Source organism: Theropithecus gelada, chromosome 19, assembly GCF_003255815.1.
Source record: "Theropithecus gelada isolate Dixy chromosome 19, Tgel_1.0, whole genome shotgun sequence".
In the NCBI taxonomy this organism is placed as follows: Eukaryota; Metazoa; Chordata; class Mammalia; order Primates; family Cercopithecidae; genus Theropithecus; species Theropithecus gelada.
Genome location: NC_037687.1, coordinates 21601107 through 21624287, shown reverse-complemented (window position 1 = coordinate 21624287; position 23181 = coordinate 21601107). Strand labels below are relative to the sequence as shown.

Here is a 23181-nt window from a genome sequence, read left to right as displayed (position 1 = left end):
CTCAAAAAAAAAAAAAAAAAGGGGCCGGGCGCGGTGGCTCACGCCTGTAATCCCAGCACTTTGGGAGGCCAAGGCGAGCAGATCACGAGGTCAAGAGATCGAGACCATCCTGGCTAACACGGTGAAACCCCGTCTCTACTAAAAAATACAAAAAACCTAGATGGGCGTGGTGGCGGGTGCCTGTAGTCCCAGCTACTTGGGAGGCTGAGGCAGGAGAATGGCGTGAACCCAGGAGGCGGAGCTTGCAGTGAGCCGAGATCATGCCACTGCACTCCAGCCTGGGCGACAGAGCGAGACTCTGTCTCAAAAAAAAAAAAAAAAAGGAAAAATGTTCTAGAACTAGAGAGTGGTGATGGTTGCACAACACTATAAATGCGTAGAATGCCTCTAAACTGCTGAAGTGTATACTTTGAAATGCTGTATTTTACCACAAACTTTTTTTTTTAAAAGCAATAAGAGGAAAAGAATTAGCTGATGGAGCAGAGGGAGACAGATGTCCCCTCCTAGAGGATTCTGGGTAGGGGTTGAACTGCCTCAGCTCCTCCTGATCCCCTTTCCAAACTGTCTCTACCTCCCCCAGGCCTGGCTGGACACCCAGGACCGGTGCTTGGGCCACTATGTGAATGGGAAGTGGTTAAAGCCTGAACACAGGAATTCAGTGCCTTGCCAGGATCCCATCACAGGTACAAGATGTCCCCCAGTCATTAGTGGAAAAGAAGTATCTGTGCCCTCTAGCCCTACCCACCAACACCCATTCCTCTTGCCTAGGGCCCTGAGGGCAGGAAGCAGCTGGTGGTGAGAGAGGGACTGCAATGTCTGGTTCCTTCTGAAACCAGTCACCCTAATTATGGTTCCGGGTCTCTATGGAGGCTTTGTGAAACTGCTGTCTGTGAAAATCCCTTCCTTGCGCTGGAGGTGATCATAGCCGTGACCCAGCAGAGAATGGGGACCAGCTTTACACCCTTGGGCTGATCCAGGCTCCGAAAATCTCAGCCCCCTCCAGACCTGACATGGGCTCCCCGCCATCTCTCCTCCCATCTGAGTCCCTCCACTTTTCTCCCCAGGAGAGAACTTGGCCAGTTGCCTGCAGGCACAGGCCGAGGATGTGGCCGCAGCCGTGGAGGCAGCCAGGACGGCATTTAAGAGCTGGAGTGCCCACCCTGGCGTCGTCCGGGCCCAGCACCTGGTCAGGTGATGCAGCTGAGGTGTGGACCCTGGGAGGCGGGGACCCCCAGCATCCACTTGAGACCATGGGAACAAAGGCTATTTCCCAAGATCCCACGGAATTAATTTGCAGCTAAGGCTCAGATTCCCAGTATGTGCTGGGGGCAGTAGTGGTCGAAACATGCATCCGTTGTCCACTATTCACTGGGACTAGAAGCCGCGAAGCCTGTACTTCACAGGACATTCTTGAAGCGCATTGGGGCTCCATTTCTCCCGTTCACTGGAGCTGGTGAAGCCCCTAAATCCATTTCCTAGCTGCTTTGGGGGCAGCTAGAGACAAAGATTCCATTTCCCAAAATGCAATTGGGGTTAGAAGCTAAGACTCAATTTCCCAGAAGCTTCAGGGATTTCCAGCGGCCAAGACCTTTACACAGCATCCTCAGGTTTGTGTTTCCACGGCTACAATTCCCACAGATCTTCACTGCCCTTTGCCCCAGGTAAATGGTGGGGATGCCTCGGACTCATGGGGATTGTAGTCCAGGTATATAGGAGCAGCCCAGGACTCTGTGAGGCTGAGGCCTGTTGGAAAATGAGCACCCTCTTGCTTTCTCCACAGGCTGGCCAAGGTGATCCAGAAGCACCAGCGACTGCTGTGGACCCTGGAATCCCTGGTGACTGGACGGGCTGTTCGAGAGGTTCGAGACGGGGACGTCCAGCTGGCCCAGCAGCTTCTCCACTACCATGCAATCCAGGCATCCACCCAGGAGGAGGCACTGGCAGGCTGGGAGCCCATGGGTGAGACCCTGGAGTCCCTAGCCCTCTCCTCTCACATGACCCAGCAGTGCCAGCTCCAATCCCCTCATTCTTTTTCTTTTAGACAGAGTTTCACTCTTGTCACCCAGGCCGGAGTACAGTGGCGCAATCTCGGCTCACTGTAACCTCCGCCTCCTGGGTTCAAGTGATTCTCCTGCCTCAGCCTCCTGAGTAGCTGGGATTACAGGCGCCCACCACCACACCCAGCTAATTTTTGTGTTTTAATAGAGAAGGGGCTCTCACCACGTTGGTCAGGCTGCTCTCCAACTCCTGACCTCAGATGATTCACGCACCTCGGCGTCCCAAAGTGCCTGGGATTACAGGCATGAGCCACCACGTCCAGTCCCCTCATTCTTTTTTTTTTTTTTTTTTTTTGAGACGGAGTCTCGCTCTGTCACCAGGCTGGAGTGCAGTGGCCGGATCTCAGCTCACTGCAAGCTCCGCCTCCCGGGTTCACGCCATTCTCCTGCCTCAGCCTCCCGAGTAGCTGGGACTACAGGCGCCCGCCACATCGCCCGGCTAGTTTTTTGTATTTTTTAGTAGAGACGGGGTTTCACCGTGTTAGCCAGGATGGTCTCGATCTCCTGACCTCGTGATCCGCCCGTCTCGGCCTCCCAAAGTGCTGGGATTACAGGCTTGAGCCACCGCGCCCGGCCTCTTTTTCTTTTTCAGACAGGGTCTTTCTCTGTCACCCTGGCTGGACTACAGTGGTGCAATTATAGCTCACTATAATTGTGAGCCTTGACCTCCTGGGCTCAAAATTCTCTCACCTCAGCCTCCTAAGTAACTGGGACTACAACCATGCACCACCACGCCTGACTGGTTTTTTTTTTTTTTTTTTTTTTGTCTCTCGCCTCATTTTCTTCTTGCAGGAGTAATTGGCCTCATCCTGCCACCCACATTCTCCTTCCTTGAGATGATGTGGAGGATTTGCCCTGCCCTGGCTGTGGGTAAATGATGGCCTGGGGGGTCCTGACTCTTGGGTCTGAGAAAGGCGGGGATTGTCAGGCCCAAACTCGAGTCTGAGAGACAAGGGGGCTGGAGGCCTGGACTCCTGAGTCTGAGGGAGGAGGGGCAACGGGTCTGGATTCCTGGGTCTGAGGGAGGAGGGGTTCAGGGTCTGGACTCCTGGGTCTGAGGGAGGAGGGGCCGGGGGTCTGGACTCCTGGGTCTGAGGGAGGAGGGGCAGGGGTCTGGACTCCTGGGTCTGAGGGAGGAGGGGCCGGGGGTCTGGACTCCTGGGTCTGAGGGAGGAGGGGCCGGGGGTCTGGACTCCTGAGTCTGAGGGAGGAGGGGCTGGGGCCTGGACTCCTGAGTCTGAGGAAAGAGGGGCTGGGGGGTTGGACTACCAGATCGGAGGGAGGAGGGACTGGGGGCCTGGACTCTTGGGTCTGAGGGAGGAGGGACTGAGGTCTGGACTCCTGGGTCTGTCAGAGGAAGGGCCGGGGTCTGGACTCCTGAGTCTGAGGGAGGAGGAGCTTGGACTTGGACTGCTGAATTTTTGAGCTGCTCCGCTTCCCCAGGCTGCACTGTGGTGGCCCTCGTGCCCCCGGCCTCCCCGACACCCCTCCTCCTGGCCCAGCTGTCAGGGGAGCTGGGCCCGTTCCCAGGAATCCTGAATGTCATCAGTGGCCCTGCCTCCCTGGTGCCCGTCCTGGCCTCCCAGCCTGGAATCCAGAAGGTGGCCTTCTGCGGAGCCCTGGAGGTACCTTCAGGACAGGGGTTGTGGTGGAACGTGTCTGGGGGCTGCAAAGCTCCTCCTGCGGCTGAATTGGTGGGGGGTCCCTAGGAAGGCCGTGCCCTTCGACGGACCCTGGCGGGTGAGTGTGCGGAGCTGGGCCTAGCGCTGGGGACGGAGTCGCTGCTGCTGCTGACAGACACAGCGGACGTCGACTCGGCCGTGGAGGGTGTTGTGGACGCCGCCTGGTCCGACCGCGGCCCGGTGAGACCCGTGCACTCCTGTCCCCTCACACCCTGGAGGCTGTAGGTGTCTGTCTCCAGGCCTTGGGGTCCTGAGTCTCTGTTCATTTTATTTGTTGGGTTGTTTTGTTTTGTTTTTCTATATGTGTTCATTTTTACTTATTTATTTATTTATTTATTGAGAGACGAAGTTTTGCTCTTGTCGCCCAGGCTGGAGTGCGATGGCGCAATCTCGGCTCACTGCAACCTCCGCCTCCCGGGTTCCAGTGATTCTCCTGCCTCAGCCTCCCGAGTAGCTGGAATTACAGGCGCCCACTACCACACCTGGCGAATTTTTGTATTTTTAGTAGAGACGAGGTTTCACCATGTTGGCCAGGCTGGTCTCAAACTCCTGACCTCTGTTGATCCACCCGCCTCGGCCTCCCAAAGTGCTGGGATTGCAGGCGTGAGCCACCGCACCCGGCCTCTCTGTTCTTCAGGACTGTTGATTTATCTGAGTGTCCATGTCCCTAGTTTTCCAGCCTCTGTCTTCACTTTTCAGATCACCAACTTGCTAGAGTGCAATGGCATGATCTCCTGACGCCCTTTTTCCTCACAGGGTGGCCTCAGGCTCCTTATCCAGGAGTCTGTGTGGGATGAAGCCATGAGACGACTGCAGGAGCGGATGGGGCGGCTTCGGAGTGGCCGAGGGCTGGATGGGGCCGTGGACATGGGGGCCCGGGGGGCTGCCGCCTGTGACCTGGTCCAGCGCTTTGTGCGTGAGGCGCAGAGCCAGGGTGCACAGGTGAGGCAGGGGTCACAGACTGAGGGTGTCTGAGGAGGAGGGACCTGGAGACCCAGCTCCTGGGTCCGAGGGAAGAGGGAGCAGGGCGTGGACAACTGGGTCTAAGGAAAGAGAGGCTGGGAGCCTGGACTCCTGGGTCTGAGGGAGGAGGGGCTGGGCCTGGACTCCTGGGTCTGAGGGAGGAGGGGCTGGGCCTGGACTCCTGGGTCTGAGGGAGGAGGGGCTGGGGTCTGGACTCCTGGGTCTAAGGAAAGAGAGGCTGGGAGCCTGCACTCCTGGGTCTCAGCAGGAAGGGACTGGAGGTCGACTTCTAGATCATTTCTCTCCCTAGGTGTTCCAGGCTGGCGATGTGCCTTCAGAACACCCATTCTATCCTCCAACCTTGGTCTCCAACCTGCCCCCAGCCTCCCCATGTGCCCGGGCAGAGGTGAGCCCCTGAGGTCTATAGAGCTCCTACCCACTGCCAGCCAAGGGCAGCAGCTCCGTGCCTGCAGAAGCCCCTGGGGTGACCGTGTGACCCGGGCAGGGGGCTGCTACCTGCTCTGGGCCCCTTCCCTGGTGGGTGGGCCCCAGAGGCCTGAGCCTCCCCATCACCCCTTGCAGGTGCCGTGGCCTGTGGTTGTGGCCTCCCCCTTCCGCACAGCCAAGGAAGCACTGGCATTGGCCAATGGGACGCCCCGTGGGGGCAGCGCCAGCGTGTGGAGTGAGAGGCTGGGCCAGGCACTGGAGCTGGGCTACGGGTCAGTCTGCGTGGCCCAGGCGCTCACTCCTCTCCTCATTCTTCCTGTCTTCATCTCCCTTCTCCCTGGGTCGCTCCCTGCGCCTTTAACTCGCCCCTCTCCCAGCCAGCCACCGTCTGTTTTCCTGTGTTGGACGTCTCTATCTTCCCCACAGGCTCCAGGTGGGCACCGTCTGGATCAATGCCCACGGCCTCAGAGACCCTTCGGTGCCCACAGGCGGCTGTAAGGAGAGTGGGTGTTCCTGGCATGGGGGCCCAGACGTGAGCACATCCCCTCCCCATCACCAGCCCCGCTCCCCGCCGTGCCCTTGACACTTGCATGCAGCCTCACGTGCCCCTTGCATCCTCTTGACACTGTCCTTCTCACAGGGGCTGTATGAGTATCTGCGGCCCTCAGGGACCCCTGCCCGGCTGTCCTGCCTCTCCAAGAACCTGAACTATGACACCTTTGGCCTTGCTGTTCCCTCAACCCTGCCGGCTGGGCCTGAAATAGGGCCCAGGTGAGTCGTTGGGGTGTGAACGGGGAGAGGGAAATTGATGCCCGTTTCCCCATGGACAGGAGGGCTGGTGCAAGGTCCGTCCAAGCTGTCTCATGGTCCTGCTGAGTACCACATTGTGGCCTCACACTTTCCCCACCCCAGGCCTGCTGAGACTCAGCTCTGCCCCATGAATGTCTGTGCTCTCCCAGAAACTCATGGGTCTAGGAGCTTGGGGTCCCTAAGGGGTTCACTGGAGCAGAAGCTTGGGGTACCCCAGAGGCTAACGGGAGCAGAAGGAATAGGAGCTTAGGGTCGCCCAGAGGCTCATGGGAGCAGTTTAGGGTCCCCCAGAGGTTCACAGGAACAGGATTTTGGGTTCCCCCAGAGGCTCAAGGGAGCCAGATTTTAGGGTCCCCAGAGGCTCATGGGAGCAGAAGCCTGGAATCTCCCAGAGGCTCATGGGAGCAGAAGTTTGGGGTCCCCCAGAGGCTCATGGGAGCAAGAGTTTAAGGTACCCCCAAAGACTCAAGGGAGCAGGAGTTTAGGGTCTACCAGAGGCTCATGGGAGCACAGAGGTTCATGGGAGCAGGAGCTTAGGGTCCCCCAGAGGCTCATGGGAACAGAAGCTTTGGGTCCTCCGGGGCTCATGGGAACAGGAATTTGAGGTGCCCCACAGGCTCATGGGAGCAGTTTAGGGTCTGCCAGAGGTTCATGGGAGCAGGAGTTTAGGGTGCCCAGAGGCTCATGGGAACAGGGGTTTGGGGTCCTCGAGAGGCTCATAGGAGCAGAAACTTTGAGTCCTCCAGAGGCTCATGGAAGCAGGAATTTGGGGTTCCCCAGAGGCTCATGGGAGCAGGAGTTTAGGGTCCCCCAGTGAATCATGGGAGCTGGAGTTTAGGGTCCCCCAGAGGCTCATGGGAACAGGGGTTTGGGGTGCCCCAGAGGCTCACGGGAGCTGAGGCGGTCTTCCCAGTGGGGTAGAGCATAAGGTCTGAGCAGATTGAGGGCTCAGGACTCCTCCTCATGCCCCACCCTACTCCAGCCCAGCACCCCCCTATGGGCTCTTCGTTGGGGGCCGTTTCCAGGCTCCTGGGGCCCGAAGCTCCAGGCCTATCCAGGATTCGTCCGGCAACCTCCATGGCTACGTGGCTGAGGGTGGAGCCAAGGACATCCGAGGTGCCGTGGAGGCCGCTCACCAGGCTTTCCCTGGGTAAGAGGGGTCACACGGGAAAGCCCAGGGGTCATGGCATGGTAGAGAGGGGAGCCTGGGCCCCCAGCAGTTGGTGGACTGGGAAGCTGGGCCCCCAGGGTAGGGGCTGTGGACAGAGGTGGGGTGTCGGGAAAGCCCAGACCAGGATGCCAACCCCCACTGTGCACTGTCTGCCCACAGCTGGGCGGGCCAGTCCCCAGGGGCCCGGGCGGCCCTGCTATGGGCCCTGGCGGCTGCACTGGAACGCCGGAAATCTACCCTGGCCTCGAGGCTGGAGAGGCAGGGAGTGGAGCTCAAGGCTGCGGAGGCGGAGGTGGAGCTGAGTGCAAGGCGACTTCGGGCATGGGGGGCCCGGGCGCAGGCCCAAGGCCACACCCTGCAGGTGAAGGATCTGTGGGCACGTGGGCGAGCTGGGCAGGTGGGGTGGGGTGGGGCTCAGACTAGAGGCTGTGAGATGAGCCAGGCTTGGGGTCCAGGCCCAGCCCCACTGCCTTCCACAGCAGGATCATCAGCAAGTGGCTTCACCTCTCCCTGCCTCAGTTTCCTCATCTGTACAGTGAGTGGACACACAACCTGCCTCGTAGAGCGGCGTTTGCCAGATGATGGATAGCGACCCATTCCTGGACCATAAAATCAATTTAGTGGGCTGTTAGGCGGTTTTTGCATTGCTATAAAGAAACACCTGGGGGCGCAGTGGCTCACGCCTATAATCCCAGCACTTTGGGAGGCCAAGGCGGGCGGATCAAGAGGTCAGGAGTTCAAGAATAGCCTGACCAACACAGTGAAACTCTGTCTCTACTAAAAACACAAAAATTAGCCGGGCGTGGTGGCAGGCGCCTATAGTCCCAGCTACTCGGGAGGCTGAGGCAGGAGAACGGTGTGAACCCGGGAGGCGGAGCTTGCAGGGAGCCAAGTCATGCCACTGCACTCCAGCCTGGGCAACAGAGCGAGACTCCGTCTCAAAAAAAAAAAGAAAAGAAAAAAGGAACACCTGGGGGCGCAGTGGCTCACACCTGTAATCCCAGCACTTTGGGAGACTGAGGTGGGTGGAACACGAGGTCAGGAAATCGAGACCCTCCTGGCTAACATAGTGAAACCCGGTCTCGACTAAAAATACAAAAAACTAGCTGGGTACGGTGGTGGACGCCTGTAGTCCCAGCTACTCGGGTGGCTGAGTCAGGAGAATTGCTTGAACCCAGGAGGCGGTGGTTGCAGTGAGCCAAGACCCCGCCACTGCACTCCAGCCTGGGCAACAGAGTGAGACCCTGTGTCACAAAAAAAAAAAAACACCTGGCCGGGCGCGGTGGCTCAAGCCTGTAATCCCAGCACTTTGGGAGGCTGAGACGGGCGGATCACAAGGTCAGGAGATCGAGACCATCCTGGCTAACACGGTGAAACCCCGTCTCTACTAAAAAATACAAAAAACTAGCCGGGCGAGGTGGCGGGCGCCTGTGGTCCCAGCTACTCCGGAGGCTGAGGCAGGAGAATGGTGTGAACCCGGGAGGCGGAGCTTGCAGTGAGCTGAGATCCGGCCACTGCGCTCCAGCCTGGGCGACAGAGCCAGACTCAGTCTCAAAAAAAAAAAAAAAATAAAAATAAAAATAAAAATAAAAAATAAAAAATAAAAAACACAAAATAAACTAGCTGGGCGAGGTGGCGGGCGCCTGTAGTCCCAGCTACTCGGGAGGCTGAGGCTGGAGAATGGCGTGAACCCAGGAGGCAGAGCTTGCAGTGAGCTGAGATCTGGCCACTGCACTCCAGCCTGGGCGACAGAGCAAGACTCCATCTCAAAAAAAAAACCCTGACCAGGGATGGTGGCTCACGCCTGTAATCCCAGCAATTTGGGAGGCAAAAGCGGGTGGATCGCTTGAGGCCAGGAGTTTGAAACAAGCCTGGGCAACATAGTGAAACCATGTCTCCACAAAAAATAGAAAAATTAGCTAGGCCTGTTGGCACCAGTCTCCCTTTGTCACCCGGCTGGAATGCAGTGCCACAATCATGGCTCACTGCAGCTTCAACCTCCGAGGTCCAAGCGAGCCTCCCACCTCAGCCTCCTGAGCATCTGGGATCACAGGCACACACCAGCACACATAACTGGGTGGTTTTGTATTTTTGTAGAGACAAGAGACTCGCCATATTGCCCAGGCTGATCTCGAACTCCTAGCTTCAAGTGATCTGCCTATCTTGACGTCCCAAAGTGCTGGGATTATAGGCGTGAGCCACTGCACCCAGCCAGTGCTACGCTTTTTTTTTTTTTTTTTTTTAGACAGAGTTTTGCTCTTGTTGCCCAGGCTGGAGTGCAATGGTGCGATCTCGGCTCACTGCAACCTCCGCCTCCCAGGTTCAAGCAATTCTCCTACCTCAGCCTCCCAAGTAGCTGGGATTACAGGCATGTGCCACCACGCCCGGCTAATTTTGTATTTTTAGTAGAGACGGGGTTTCTCCATGTTGAGGCTGATCTTGAACTCCAGACCTCAGGTGATCCGCCCACCTCGGCCTCCCAAAGTGCTGGGATTACAGGCGTAAGCCACCACGCCCAGCCTCCAGTGCTACACTTTTAAATAACTGGATCTCAGGAGAACTCACTATTTCGCGGACAGTAGCAAGTGGGATGGTGCTAAACCATTCATGAGGAATCCACCTCCATGATGCCATCACTTGCCACCAGGCCCCGCCTTCAACATTGGGAATTACATTTCTTTTTTTTTCTTTTTTTTCCCGAGACGGAGTTTCACTCTTGTTGCCCAGGTTGGAGTGCAATGGTGCGATCTCAGTTCATGGGTCTGCCTCCCAGATTCAAGCAATTCTCCTGCCTCAGACTCCCGAGTAGCTGGGATTACAGGCATGCGCCACCGCGCCCAGCTAATTTTGTACTTTTAGTAGAGACGGGGTTTCTGCCTGTTGGTCAGACTGGTCTCAAACTCCTGACCTCAGGTGATCTGCCTGCCTCGGCCTCCCAAATTGCTGGGATTACAGGCGTGAGCCGCCACACCTGGCCGGGGATTACATTTCAACATGAGATTTGCGTGGGACATCCAAACTCTATCATGGGCCAAACCATATTTCTTTCTTTCTTTTCTTGAGACGGAGTCTCGCTCTGTCGCCCAGGCTGGAGTGCAGTGGCGCGATCTTGGCTCACTGCAAGCTCCGCCTCCCAGGTTCATGCCATTCTCCTGCCCCAGACTTCCGAGTAGCTGGGACTACAGGCGCCTGTCACCATGACCAGCTAATTTTTTATTTTTTTTATTTTTTTTTATTTTTAGTAGAGATGGGATTTCACCATGTTAGACAGGATGGTCTCGATCTCTTGACCTCGTGATCCGCCCACCTCGGCCTCCCAAAGTGCTGGGATTACAGGTGTGAGCCACTGCGCCCAGCCTTCTTTTTTATTTTTATTTTACTTTAGTTCTGGGATACGTGTACAGAACGTGCAGCCTTGTTACATAGGGATACGCATGCCATGGTGGTTTGCTGCACCTACTGACCAGTTCTCTAAGTTCCCTCCCCTTGCCTCCCACCCCCTAACACCGTATTTCTTTTTTTTTTTTACTTTTTTTTTTTTTTTTGAGACGGAGTCTCGCTCTGTCACCCAGGCTGGAGTGCAGTGGCCGGATCTCAGCTCACTGCAAGCTCCGCCTCCCGGGTTCACGCCATTCTCCTGCCTCAGCCTCCCGAGTAGCTGGGACTACAGGCGCCCGCCGCCACGCCCGGCTAAGTTTTTGTATTTTTTAGTAGAGACGGGGTTTCACCGTGTCAGCCAGGATGGTCTCGATCTCCTGACCTCGTGATCCGCCCGTCTCGGCCTCCCAAAGTGCTGGGATTACAGGCTTGAGCCACCGCGCCCGGCCACCAAAACTTTCTTTTGATTATGTTAGCTTTGGGGTGCCTAAGAAATATCCAAATGGAGATAATTAAACAGGCATTTTTGACGTGTGATTCTGGAACACAGAGGAGAAGGCTGGACTAGAGATTTAAACTTTGGAGTTGCCAACTTTCAGGTGGTAATTAAAGCNGGTGTGTGTTTTTTTTTTTTTTTTGAGATGGAGTCTTGCTTTGTCGCCCAGGCAGGAGTGCAGTGGCCGGATCTCAGCTCACTGCAAGCTCCGCCTCCCGGGTTTACGCCATTCTCCTGCCTCAGCCTCCCAAGTAGCTGGGACCACAGGCGCCCGCCACCGCGCCCGGCTAGTTTTTTGTATTTTTTGGTAGAGACGGGGTTTCACCGTGTTAGCCAGGCTGGTCTCGATCTTCTAACCTCGTGATCCGCCCATCTCGGCCTCCCAAAGTGCTGGGATTACAGGCTTGAGCCACCGCGCCCGGCCAGGAATGCATTTTATTTAACCTAACATATTTAAAATATTATTTCGGCTACATGCGGTGGCTCACACCTGTAATCCCGGCAGTTTGAGATGTTGAGGTGAGAGGATCACTTGAGCCCAGAGGTTGAGGCTGCAGTGAGCTATGATTGCGCCACTGCACTCCAGCCTGGGCAACCGAGTGAGCCTCTGTCATGCGCACATGCACACACACACAGAGTTTCAACTTGTAATTAATAAAGAACAACTCTTAATGATGTTTTTGCCAGGTGTAGTGGGTCTTGCCTGTAATCCCAGCACTTTGGGAGGCCAAGGTGGGTGGATCGCTTGAGGTCAGGAGTTCAAGACCAGCTTGGGCAACATGGCAAACCCCCCCCCACAAAAAAAAAAAAGAAAAAGAAAAATTAGCTAGATATAGTGGCATGCATTTGTTGTCCTAGCTACTTGAGAGGCTGAGGTGGGAGAATCGCTTCATCCTGGGAGACGGAGGTTGCAGTGAGCCGAAATCGTACCACTGCACTCCAGTCTGGGTGACAGAGTGAGAGCCTGTCTCAAAAAGAAAAAAAAAAGAAAAGCTGTTGGCTGGGTGTGGTGGCTCAGGCCTGTAATCGCAGCACTTCGGGAGGCCAAAGCGGGTGAGTCACCTGAGGTCCAGAGTTAAGACCAGCCTGGTCAACATAGTGAAACGCCATCTCTGCCGAAAATATAAAAATTAGCCGGGCGTGGTGGTGGGCACCTGTAATCCCACCTACTCAGGAGGCTGAGGCAGGAGAATTGCTTGAACCTGGGAGGCGGAGGTTGCAGTGAGCTGAGATCATACCATTGCACTCTAGCCTGGGCGACAAGAGTAAAACTCAGTCTCAAAAAAAGAAAAAGAAAAACTGTTAATGATGTTTTAATTTTTTTTTTTTTTTTTGAGATGGAGTCTCGCTCTGTTGCCCAGGCTGGAGTGCAGTGGCACGATCTTGGCTCACTGTAAGCTCCGCCCCCCAGGTTCACGCCATTCTCCTGCCTCAACCTCCCGAGTAGCTGGGACTACAGGCGCCCGCCACCACACCCGGCTAATTTTTTTTTTGCATTTTTAGTAGATGCTGGGTTTCACCGTGTTAGCCAGGATGGTCTCGATCTCCTGACCTCGTAATCCGCCCATCTCGGCCTCCCAAAGTGCTGGGATTACAGGCGTGAGCCACCGCACCCAGCCGATGTTTTAATATTATTAAATGGGGGTACTACTAAAATGAAAAGTTGAGGTTTTAACTTTTTTTGCGTACCAAGACTTCAAAATCCTGTGAATACTTTGTACTGATTGAATGCATCCATTGGACCAGCCACATTTCAAGTGCTGCAGCCTGTCACCTCAGGCGCGGTGGCTCAAGCCTGCAATCCCAGCGCTTTGGGAGGCTGAGGTGCTTGGCAGATCACTTGAGCCCAGGAGTTTGAGACCAGCCTGGGCAACATAGTGAGACCCTGTCTCTGCACAAAATTCAAAAAAATTTAACCAGACAGGGTGGTGCCCGCCTGTAGTCCCGGCTACTGGAGAGGCTGACGTGTGAGAATCACCGGAGCCCAGGAGGTTGAGGTTGTAGTGAGCCACGATTACACCACTGCACTCCAGCCTGGGTGATGGAGAATGTGACCCTGTCTCAAAAAAAAAAAAAAAAAAATCAATCTCAAAAGCTCAAGATCCACTTGTGGGAACGAGCTGCCAAATTGACAGGGCCGGGCTAGCCCATTCTCCTTCCCTGTCTGTAAACTGAAACTGCCGTTGGGGTTGTTGTAAGGGTTGGGCAGCGTGTATACTCCAAGCATGTAAGAATTCACTGGGTGGAGACTGAGCGCAGTGGCTCCTGCTGGGAATCCCAGCACTTTGGGAGGCTGAGGTGGGTGGATTGCTTACGCTCAGGAGTTCAACACCAGCCTGGTCAACATGGCAAAATCCTGCCTGTACTAAGAATACAAAAAATTAGCCAGGTGTGTGGTTTCACATGCCTATATTCCCAGCTACCCTCGAGGCTGATCACCCCGAGTTTGAGAGATCAAGGCTGCAGTGAGCCAGGATTGCGCCATTGCATTCCCACCTGGGCAACTGGAATGAGACCCTGTCTCAAAAAAGAAAAAGTTGGCTGGGTGTGGTGGTTCGCATCTGTAATCCCAGCACTTTCGGAGGTCGAGGTGGGTGGATCACTTGAAGTGAGGAGGTCAGGATCAGCGTGGACAACATGGTGCAGTCCCGTCTCTACTGAAAATACAAAACTTAGCCAGACATGGTGGCGGGTCCCTGTAATCCCAGCTACTCAGGAGGCTGAAGCAGGAGAATCACTTGAATTCAGGAGGCGGAGGTTTCAGTGAGCTGAGATAGTGCCGCTGCACTCCAGCCTGGGCCACAGAGTGAGACTCTGTCTCAAAAAAAAAAAGTTCATTGGGTGGAGAAGAGTATGGTGTTGGGGTTGTCCAGGCGGAGGAAACAGCTGTGCAAAGGCCCTGTGGTGAGGGAAAGCACACTGTGTTTGAGGTGTGCAGGGTCACAAGGTGTTAAGTGACTGGACAGTGAATGCTGAGGCTGGGCAGGTGGGCTGGGCCCAGCCATGTTGGACATGGGTGCAGGGATGAGTTCCATGGGTGCTGGTGAAGACATTAGGCTCTATGCCATTTAGAGCCCCTGGCTAGTAGGGAGGTGACTGGGGAGTTGTTCAAGCCTGGACAGTACTCTGTCCACAGCATCTGTCCTGGGACTGACTCCCCTGTTAATGGAACCCTGCAGTTTTCTTTTTTTTTTTTTTTTTTGAGACAAGTCTCGCTTTTGTCCCCCAGGCTGGAGTGCAATGGTGCGATCTCAGTTCACTGCAATCTCCGCCTCCCGGGTTCAAGTGATTCTCCTGCCTCAACCTCCAGAGTAGCTAGTAGCTGGGATTACAGGCACCTGCCACCACACTTGGCTAATTTTTGTATTTTTAGTAGAGACGGTGTTTCACCATATTGACTGGGCTGGTCTTGAACTCCTGACCTCAGGTGATCCACCTGCCTCGGCCTCCCAAAATGCTGGGATTACAGGTGTGAGCCACCCTGCGCCCAGCCTGGGGCCCTGCAGTTTTCTCATTAATATCGAGTCTGAGTGTCTCTAGCTCAGTGGCTTACATCCCCACTGCTTACAACACACGTCTTAGCTTGTCACACTTCAGATTCTCAGGAGAAAATCTGATTCTACTCAGCCTATAGGGCCAAGATGAGGTCAGTGGCTGGGAACAGTGGTCCACGCCTGTAATCCCAACACATTGAGGCCAAGGTGGGAGGATCTCTTGAACCTGGGAGTTGGGCATGCCATCGTAAAACCCTGTTTCTATTTTTTTTTTTTTTTTGAGATGGAGTCTCGCTTTGTTGCCCAGGCTGGAGTGCTGTGGTGCAATCTCAGCTCACTGCAAGCTTCGCCTCCAGGTTCACGCCATTCTCCTGCCTCAGCCTCCTGAGTAGCTGAGACTACAGGTGCCCGCCACCACCCCCGGCTAATTTTTTGTGTGTTTTTAGCCAGAATGGTCTCGATCTCCTGACCTGGTGATCCGCCTGTCTTGGCCTCCCAAAGTGCTGGGATTACAGGCGTGAGCCACTGCGCCTGGCCTTTTTTTCTTTTTCTTTTTTTTTTTTTTTTTGAGACAGAGTTTTGCTCTGTTGGCCAGGCTGGAGTCCAGTGGCGCAATCTTGGCTCACTGCAACCTCTGCCTCCCAGGTTCAAGCGATTGTCCTACCTCAGCCTCCCGAGTAGCTGGGATTACAGGCATGTGCCATCATGCCCAGCTAATTTTTGTATTTTTGTAGAGACGGGGTTTCACCATGTTGGCCAGGCTGATCTCGAACTACTGACCTCAAGTGATCTACCTGCCTCGGCCTTCCAAAGTGATTACAGGCATGAGCCACTGCACCTGGCCGTGAAACGCCATTTCTACAAAAAATACAAAAATTATCCAGGAGTGGTGGTGCATAGCTGTAGTCCCAGCTACTTGGTTGTGTAGGTGACTGAGGGAGGAGGATCACTTGAGCCTAGGAGGCAATAGGTGAGCTGTGGTCATGGTTGTGCTACTGCACTCCAGCCTAGGTAACAGAGTGAGAGGGTCTCACAAAAACAAAAAACAAAACAAAAAAGGCTGGGTGAAAACTCTGTTTAAAAAAAAAAAACTCTATCTAAAAAAAAAAAAGGCCGGGCGCAGTGGCTCACCCCTGTAATCCCAGCACTTTGGGAGGCCCAGGCGGGCGGATCATGAGGTCAAGAGATCGAGACCATCCTGGCTAACGTGGTGAAACCCCGTTTCCACTAAAAATACAAAAATTAGCTGGGCATGGTGGCGTGCGCCTCTAGTCCCAGCTATTCGGGAGGCTGAGCCAGGAGAATCACTTGAACTCAGGAGATGGAGGTTGCAGTGAGCCGAGATCGCGCCACTGCACTCCAGCCTGGCGACAGAGCAAGACTCTGTCAAAAAAAAAAAAAAAAAAAACCTGCTGGTGACCTCCCTAGGTTGAATCTCCAATCTCCAATCAGCTGTGGGTTCCACTGTGGGCCGGGCCACTTTTCTAGTAATCGGCGGTTGGCATGGTCAGTGATATGAGTGACATGAGGAGAGGCAGGATGGGTGGGGCTTGGGGATTGACTGGCCCTGTTTGGGGAACGGACAAGGCTGAAGTCAGGGTGAGGCCTGATGACTGGGTGTGGAGTGGGGATGCTGGGAGGAAAAGTGGTTTGAGGGAAGGTACCAAGCCCAGTGCGAATGTGCTAGCCAGGGGGTCTGACTCCAGCTACAGTGTCAGCAGCTTCCTCAGAGGAGGCTGACACAGGGAGTGGGAGGGGGTAGAGGCAGGGGCAGTTTCCCCGGGCTGACAAGATGCTCCAATGGCTTCCTCAAGCTGGTGCTTTTTTTTTTGAGACAGAGTCTTGCTCTGTCGCCCAGGCCGGAGTGCAGTGCTGTGATCTCGGCTCACTGCAACCTCCACCTCCTGGGTTCAAGCAGTTCTCCTTTCTCAGCCTCCCGAGTAGCTGGGCGTACAGGGGTGCGCCACCACGCCTGGCTGATGTTTGTATTTTAGTAGAGGTGGGGTTTCACCACGTAGGCTGGGCTGGTCTCAAACTCCCGACCTCAAGTGATCCGCCTACCTTGGCCTCCCAAAATGTTGGGATTACAGGTGTGAGCCACTGCACTCAGCCTGGCCCCCCTTTTAAAGACATGTTCCTTCCAGGGACTCATTTTGGCATCTGTCACCCATTCCAGGAAGCATTCTTGGATTCAGTTTAAATTTGAGGCTGAGCGCAGTGACTCACGCCTGTAATCCCACCACTTTGGGAGGCCAGGACAAGTGGATCACCTGAGGTCAGGAGTTCAAGACCAGCCCAGCCAACCTGGCAAAACCCCGTCTCTACTAAAAATACAAAAATTAGCCTGGTGTGGTGGGTGCCTATAGTCCCAACTACTAGGGAGGCTGAGGCAGGAGAGTCGTTTGAACCCAGGAGGCGCAGGTTGCAGTGAGCTGAGATCGCACCACTGCACTTCCAGCCTGGGTGACTGAGCGAGGCTCCATCTCAAAAAAAAAAAAAAAAAATCTGAGGCCCCTCCTCTAGGCTTCTATAGTGTCCTGGGAATTGGCAACAGGACATTTATGACTTGTACTATTATTTCTTGTGTCCATATTTGGCGCCTCTGCTGCCTCTTCAGTCCTCAAGGTCACATTCTCTCACGTCCATCAGTTGCCGTCGCCCAGCTGGGGCACACGCAAACTGCAGGGTGGTGGTGGTTGGTGTTCAGGTGTTTGTGGGGTAGGGGGAGCAGAGATAGGGAGCTTCCTGTTGCTCTGTCTTCCCCGCTGTGGACATGCTGATGAAATGGTCTCAGGTAACCTCACCTGCCTGTTCTTGGCACAGGCCACAAACTCACCCTGCTTTGTTTATTTGCTTGGCCGTCTTATTACCTCTGTTATTACCTCTGTGTGAAGGCTTTTTTGGTGTCTTAGACCCCTCAGGCTGCTATACCAGAATACCATAGACTGGGTGGCTTATAAGCAACAGAGATTTGGCTGGACTTGGTGGCTCACGCCTGTAATCCTAGCACTTTGGGAGGCCGAGGCGGGTGGATCGCCTGAGGTGGGGAGTTCAAGACCAGCCTGACCAAGATGGAGAAGCCCTGTCTCTACTAAAAATACAAAATTAGTCGGGCGTGGTGGCGCATACCTGTAATTCCAGCTTCTCAGGAGGCTGAGGCAGGAGAATCAGCTTCAACCCAGGAGGCAGAGGTTGCGGTGAGCTGAGATCGCGCACTGCACTCCAGCCTGGGTAACGAGCAAAACTCCGTCTCAAAAAAAGAAAAAGTAAAAAGAGAATGGTGAGGGGACACAGACCACAACAGGACGTCTTGCTCACAACCGTACCCTCCTGTCCAGCACAGTAAATAGCAGGCGGTGCCCAAAGATTGTCATTACTCTGAGTCACACAGGAAGTTCTGGGCTTTCACACCGTAAGGCAACAGTGACTCAAACTCTACCGCCTAAGAGCGAGCAGCCTGATGCAGGGCACCGGGTGGGCAGGAGGGGACAGGGCCAAGTTCAAGCTGCACACAGAACTGAACCCATCATGGGGGTAGAAGATATTTGTTGTTGACGTCTCTGCCTTTTCTCTAAGGGGATGGTGAGGGAGGCCAGTGGGCCAGGGCATAGGGGCAGTAGGTACAGGAATGAGGGCTGACCCAGCTGGCCTCACCACACCCCTCCTCCTCAGCTGGCATTGCAGACGGGGCGCGAACCCCCACCCATTTGGCGAGTCCAGAAGGCCCTTCTGCAGAAATTCACTCCAGAGATCAAGGACGGCCAGAGGCAGTTTTGTGCCACCAGTAATGTAAGCCTGCAAAGGGGACCAAGGACTTGGGGGCCCCGGGGTGTGGTGTCTAGGAGCTGGGGTTCCCCTTAGCGGGGCTGTGACTCACTCCACAGTGTACCTGGAAGGGGGCCCCCTGCTGCCGGGAGACTCCAGGCAGCTACCATGGTAGCCCAGGGCACGGGGGTGTTGGCCGTCTGGCTGGCAGTGTGAAGAATTTCCTCATGTGCCTCTTTCTCCCCATAGTATTTGGGGTATTTTGGGGACGCAAAAAATCGGTACCAGCGCCTCTATGTAAAGTTCCTGGAAAATGTCAATAAGAAGGACTACGTGAGGGTCTGTGCTCGGAAACCCTGGCATCGGCCCCCAGTGCCAGTCAGGTACCAACCACGGGGGACACAGGGGCAGGTAGTATGCAGCGCCGACAGGCATGGGGGTGGAGCATGCACGAGAGAAGGCTAGAGAGTGGGAGGTGGGGACAGAGCCCAGAGAGAGAGAGGGACAGAGACCCAGAGAGAGGGGGGGACAGAGACCCAGAAAGAGAAGGGACAGAGACCCAGAGGACACAGAACCAGAGACATGAGGGAGATGGAGACTCAGAAGGAGACAGAGACCCAGAGAAAAAGAGGGGCAGAGATGGGGGAGGATAGAGATCCAGAGAAAGGGAAACAGAGACCCAGAGACGGGAGGGGAGAGAGCCTCACAGAAGAGTACAGAGACCTGGGGTGGACAGAGACCCAGAAAGAGGGCAACAGAGACTCACAGAAGGAGGGGAACAGAGACCCAGAGAGGGCGGGGAACAGAGACCCAGAGAGGAGGCTAACAGAGACCCAGAGAGGGAGGGGAACAGAGACCCAGAGAGGGCGGGGAACAGAGACCCAGAGAGGAGGCTAACAGAGACCCAGAGAGGGAGGGTAACAGAGACCCAGAGAGGGAGGGGAACAGAGACCCAGAGAGGGAGGGGAACACAGACCCAGAGAGGGAGGGTAACAGAGACCCAGAGAGGGAGGGTAACAGAGACCCAGAGAGGGTGGGGGTCAGAGACCCAGAGAGGGAGGGGGTCAGAGACCTAGAGAGGGAGGGGAACACAGACCCAGAGAGGGTGGGGGTCAGAGACCCAGAGACGGAGGGGGTCAGAGACCCAGAGAGGGAGGGGGTCAGAGTCCCAGAGAGGGAGGGGGTCAGAGTCCCAGAGAGGGAGGGGGTCAGAGTCCCAGAGAGGGAGGGTAACAGACACCCAGAGAGAGGAGGGGACAGTATGAGAGAAGCTGTTTCTGTGCCTAGGGCACTGAGCAGGGGCAATGAGGAGAACTTGGGTTCTCGGGGGCTACTGACTACCTTCCCTTCTCTGTTCCCTTCTAGACGCTCTGGGCAGGCCAAGAACCCCACATCTGCTGGGGGTAGCTCTGCACCTCCCCCTAAGGCCCCAGCACCACCTCCCAAGCCTGAGACCCCTGAAAAGACGACATCTGAAAAGCCCCCAGAGCAGACGCCTGAGACGGCTATGCCTGAGCCCCCTGCCCCCGAGAAGCCCTCCCTCCTGCGGCCTGTTGAGAAGGAAAAGGAGAAGGAGAAGGTGACGCGTGGGGAGCGGCCACTGCGGGGCGAGCGGGCCGCCAGCGGACGGCAGACGCGGCCAGAGCGGAGTCTCGCCACAGGACAGCCTGCCACATCCCGGCTGCCTAAAGCCCGGCCTACCAAGGTGAAGGCTGAACCGCCCCCTAAGAAGAGGAAGAAATGGCTGAAGGAGGCAGGGGGCAACGCTGCGGCAGGCGGGGGCCCACCAGGCAGCTCCTCGGACTCGGAGTCCTCCCCTGGAGCCCCCAGCGAGGACGGTGAGGCCCCAGGCAGCCTCAGGGCTGCAGGGGTGGGTGGGAAAGGGACGACACAGGTGAGGGCTGTCCAGAGGGCTCTAGGTAGCCTCAGCAGGATGGTAACAACTAGTATGTTACAGATAATGGCAGCAGCTGACAGTCACGGGGCATCTAACTGCACAACAGGCTGCCTGCTAAGAAGCTGATGGATGTTAACTTGTGTAATTTTCACCCATCCTAGTAGGTAGATACTGTTACCCTCATCTACAGGTGAGGAAGCCGAGGCACCAAGAGACGGCAGCATAGTCTGTGTTGGGTGCCCACCAGAGTTGCAACTGAGCCCAGGGTGCCTCGGACTCTACTCTTCAGTGCTGCGTTCTGCCTCGTAACAGGCAGGATTTGAGGGCTGAGGAAGATGTGGGACTAGGTGGCTGTCCTGGAGACTCTGTGATGGTGGGGTTTCCTATGAGGCCCTGGGTGACACTGAGAAAGAGGCAGAACCTCTTGTGCCTTAATGATCTCACCTGTAAAATGGGTTCATAACAGACGAAGGTCATAGGAGAGTGCCGGTCTTTTTTTTTTTTTTGAGACGGAGTCTCGCTCTGTCGCCCGGGCTGGAGTGCAGTGGCCGGATCTCAGCTCACTGCAAGCTGTGCCTCCCGGGTTTACGCCATTCTCCTGCCTCAGCCTCCTGAGTAGCTGGGACTACAGGCGCCGCCACGTCGCCCGGCTAGTTTTTTGTATTTTTTTAGTAGAGACGGGGGTTTCACCGTGTTAGCCAGGATGGTCTCGATCTCCTGACCTCGTGATCCGCCCGTCTCAGCCTCCCAAAGTGCTAGGATTACAGGCTTGAGCCACCGCGCCCGGCCGAGAGTGCCGGTCTTTAGTAGACACCACTTGTGTACTCCATGTCTGCCCAGCACACTGCCACATCCTCAGTGCTTTTGATGATGTCCGGTTAGGCCGGGCACAGCGGCTTGCACTTGTAATCCCAACACTTTGGGAGGCCAGGGCAGGCAGATCAGGTGAGGTCAGGAGTTCAAGACCAGCTTGGCCAACATGGTGAAACCCCGTCTTTACTAAAAATTACAAAAATTAGCTGGGCACGGTGGCACATGCCCGTAATCCCAGCTACTCGGGAGGCTGAGGCAGGAGAATCACTTGAACCTGGGAGGCAGAGGTTACAGTGAGCTGAGATCAGGCCACTGCACTCCAGCCTGGGAGACAGAACAAGACTCCATCTCAAAAAAAAAAAATATGTCTGGTTAGTGACGACAATAACAACAACAAAAATATATATATATTCACATATGTACAGTAAGGGTAACAGCTGACTTTTGTTAAGTGCTTACTATGTGCCAGGAATCATTTGCATACAGGCTTACTTGACCTTTACCTAATAAACCCTGTGAGATAGCTTATTAGAATTATCCTCATTTTAAAGATGGGGGCCGGGTGTGGTGGCTCACACCTGTAATCCCTCCACTTTGGGAGGCCGAGGTGGTAGGATCACTTGAGCTCAAGAGTTAGAGATGAGCCTGGGCAACATAGTGAGACCCTCATCTCTACAAAAAATTTTTTAAAAATTAGCTGGGCTTGGTGGCGAATGCCTGTTGTCCCAGCTACTCAGGAGGCTGAGGCAGAAGGATCACTTGAGCCCATGAGTTCAAGGCTATGGTGAGCTATGATTATACCACTGCTTTCCAGCCAGGGTGACAGAATTAGACCCTGTCTCTAAGGATAGCTTCTTAAATAAATAAAAGATGAGGAAACTGAGGCACTGAGCGGTGATGGGACTTGGTCAGGGCCACACAGTTTTTAATCTCCGTTTTTAACAGAGATTAGAAATACAGCCACTCAAGGCCGGGTGCGGTGGCTCACGCCTGTAATCCCAGCACTTTGGGAGGCCAAGGTGGGCAGATCACAAGGTCAGGAGATCGAGACCATCCTGGCTAACACGGTGAAACCCCGTCTCTGCTAAAAGACACACACAAAAAAATTAGCCGGGCGTGGTGGCAGGCGCCTGTAGTCCCAGCTACTCGGGAGGCTGAGGCAGGAGAATGGTGTGAACCCAGGAGGCGGGGGTTGCAGTGAGCCGAGATCACACCATTGCATTCCAGTCTGGGCGACAGATGGAAACTCTGTCTCAACAAATGAATGAATGGCTCTTTCTCGGGGTTGTCCAGGGTCCCAGTTTCCTTCCCTCCTGTTGAGGAGCTGTCTGCCTTGTTGCTGGGGTCATGACCCCTTTCCAGTGAGCCCAAGCCCAGTTTCTGCCCTTGGCTACCCCACAGACCTTCCCCAGTACCCCCAAATCCCATCAAGCTCTTTGTCCTGGCTTCCCTATCTTAGGGACCGCACCTCTGGCTACACAGTCACCTGACCAGACTTCCCAGGAGCCATTCTCACCTCTTTTTTTTTTTTTTTTTTTTGAGACGGAGTCTCACTGTCACCCAGGTTGAAGTACAGTGGCGTGATCTTGGCTCACTGCACGCTCTGCCTTCCGGGTTCATTCTCCTGCCTCAGCCTTCTGAGTAGCTGGGACTACAGGTGCCCACCACCACACCCGGCTAATTTTTGTATTTTTAGTAGAGATGAGGTTTTACCATGTTGGCCCAGGGTGTTCTCGAACTCCTGACCTCAGGCAATCTGCTCGCCTCAGTCTCACAAAGTGCTGGGATCACAGGCTGAGCCACCGTACCCAGCCTTTCTCTTTTCCTTTTCTACCTATCGCCCCCACAGCCGGGCAGCTCCCAGCCCTGCCTGGCCCCATCACCTGCACTCTTTCCCAGACCTGCCCAGCTCAGCCTCGTCCTCTGCTTCCAGCCCTGCCCCACCTCCATTTGTTCCTAGCTGGTCCATCAGCCTGGACTTCAGCCTTACTCCTCCAGTCTGGCCGCTAGTTGGCTTTAGGAGGCATCTTTCTACACTTATACTCACCCCTTCCCTGCTCTCAGCTCTCCCATGGTTCCCTAGTACCCACCAGAAAAAGCCCTTGCCCTTTCTGCCTCGTGTTGGAGGCCCAGTATGGTTTGGCCTGCACTGACCTGTCCACTCCCAGCTCCCATCTCCTCCATCAGCCTTGCCTCTTTATGATCTGA

The 23181-nt window shown here is 55.1% G+C and overlaps 1 protein-coding gene across 1 annotated transcript; it reads left to right on the top strand.

The window, feature by feature from the left end:
- Positions 1-316: 316 nt before the first annotated feature.
- Positions 317-23181, top strand: LOC112611887 (aldehyde dehydrogenase family 16 member A1-like). Its single transcript, XM_025365857.1, has 17 exons — positions 317-683; positions 1065-1191; positions 1781-1959; positions 2850-2927; positions 3501-3682; positions 3767-3919; positions 4496-4681; positions 5013-5108; positions 5285-5421; positions 5576-5681; positions 5790-5920; positions 6942-7109; positions 7290-7491; positions 18171-18287; positions 18513-18646; positions 19629-20101; positions 23057-23181. The coding sequence occupies exons 1-17, from the start codon at positions 494-496 to the stop codon at positions 23179-23181; spliced, it is 2784 nt and encodes a 927-aa protein (XP_025221642.1). The 5' UTR covers positions 317-493.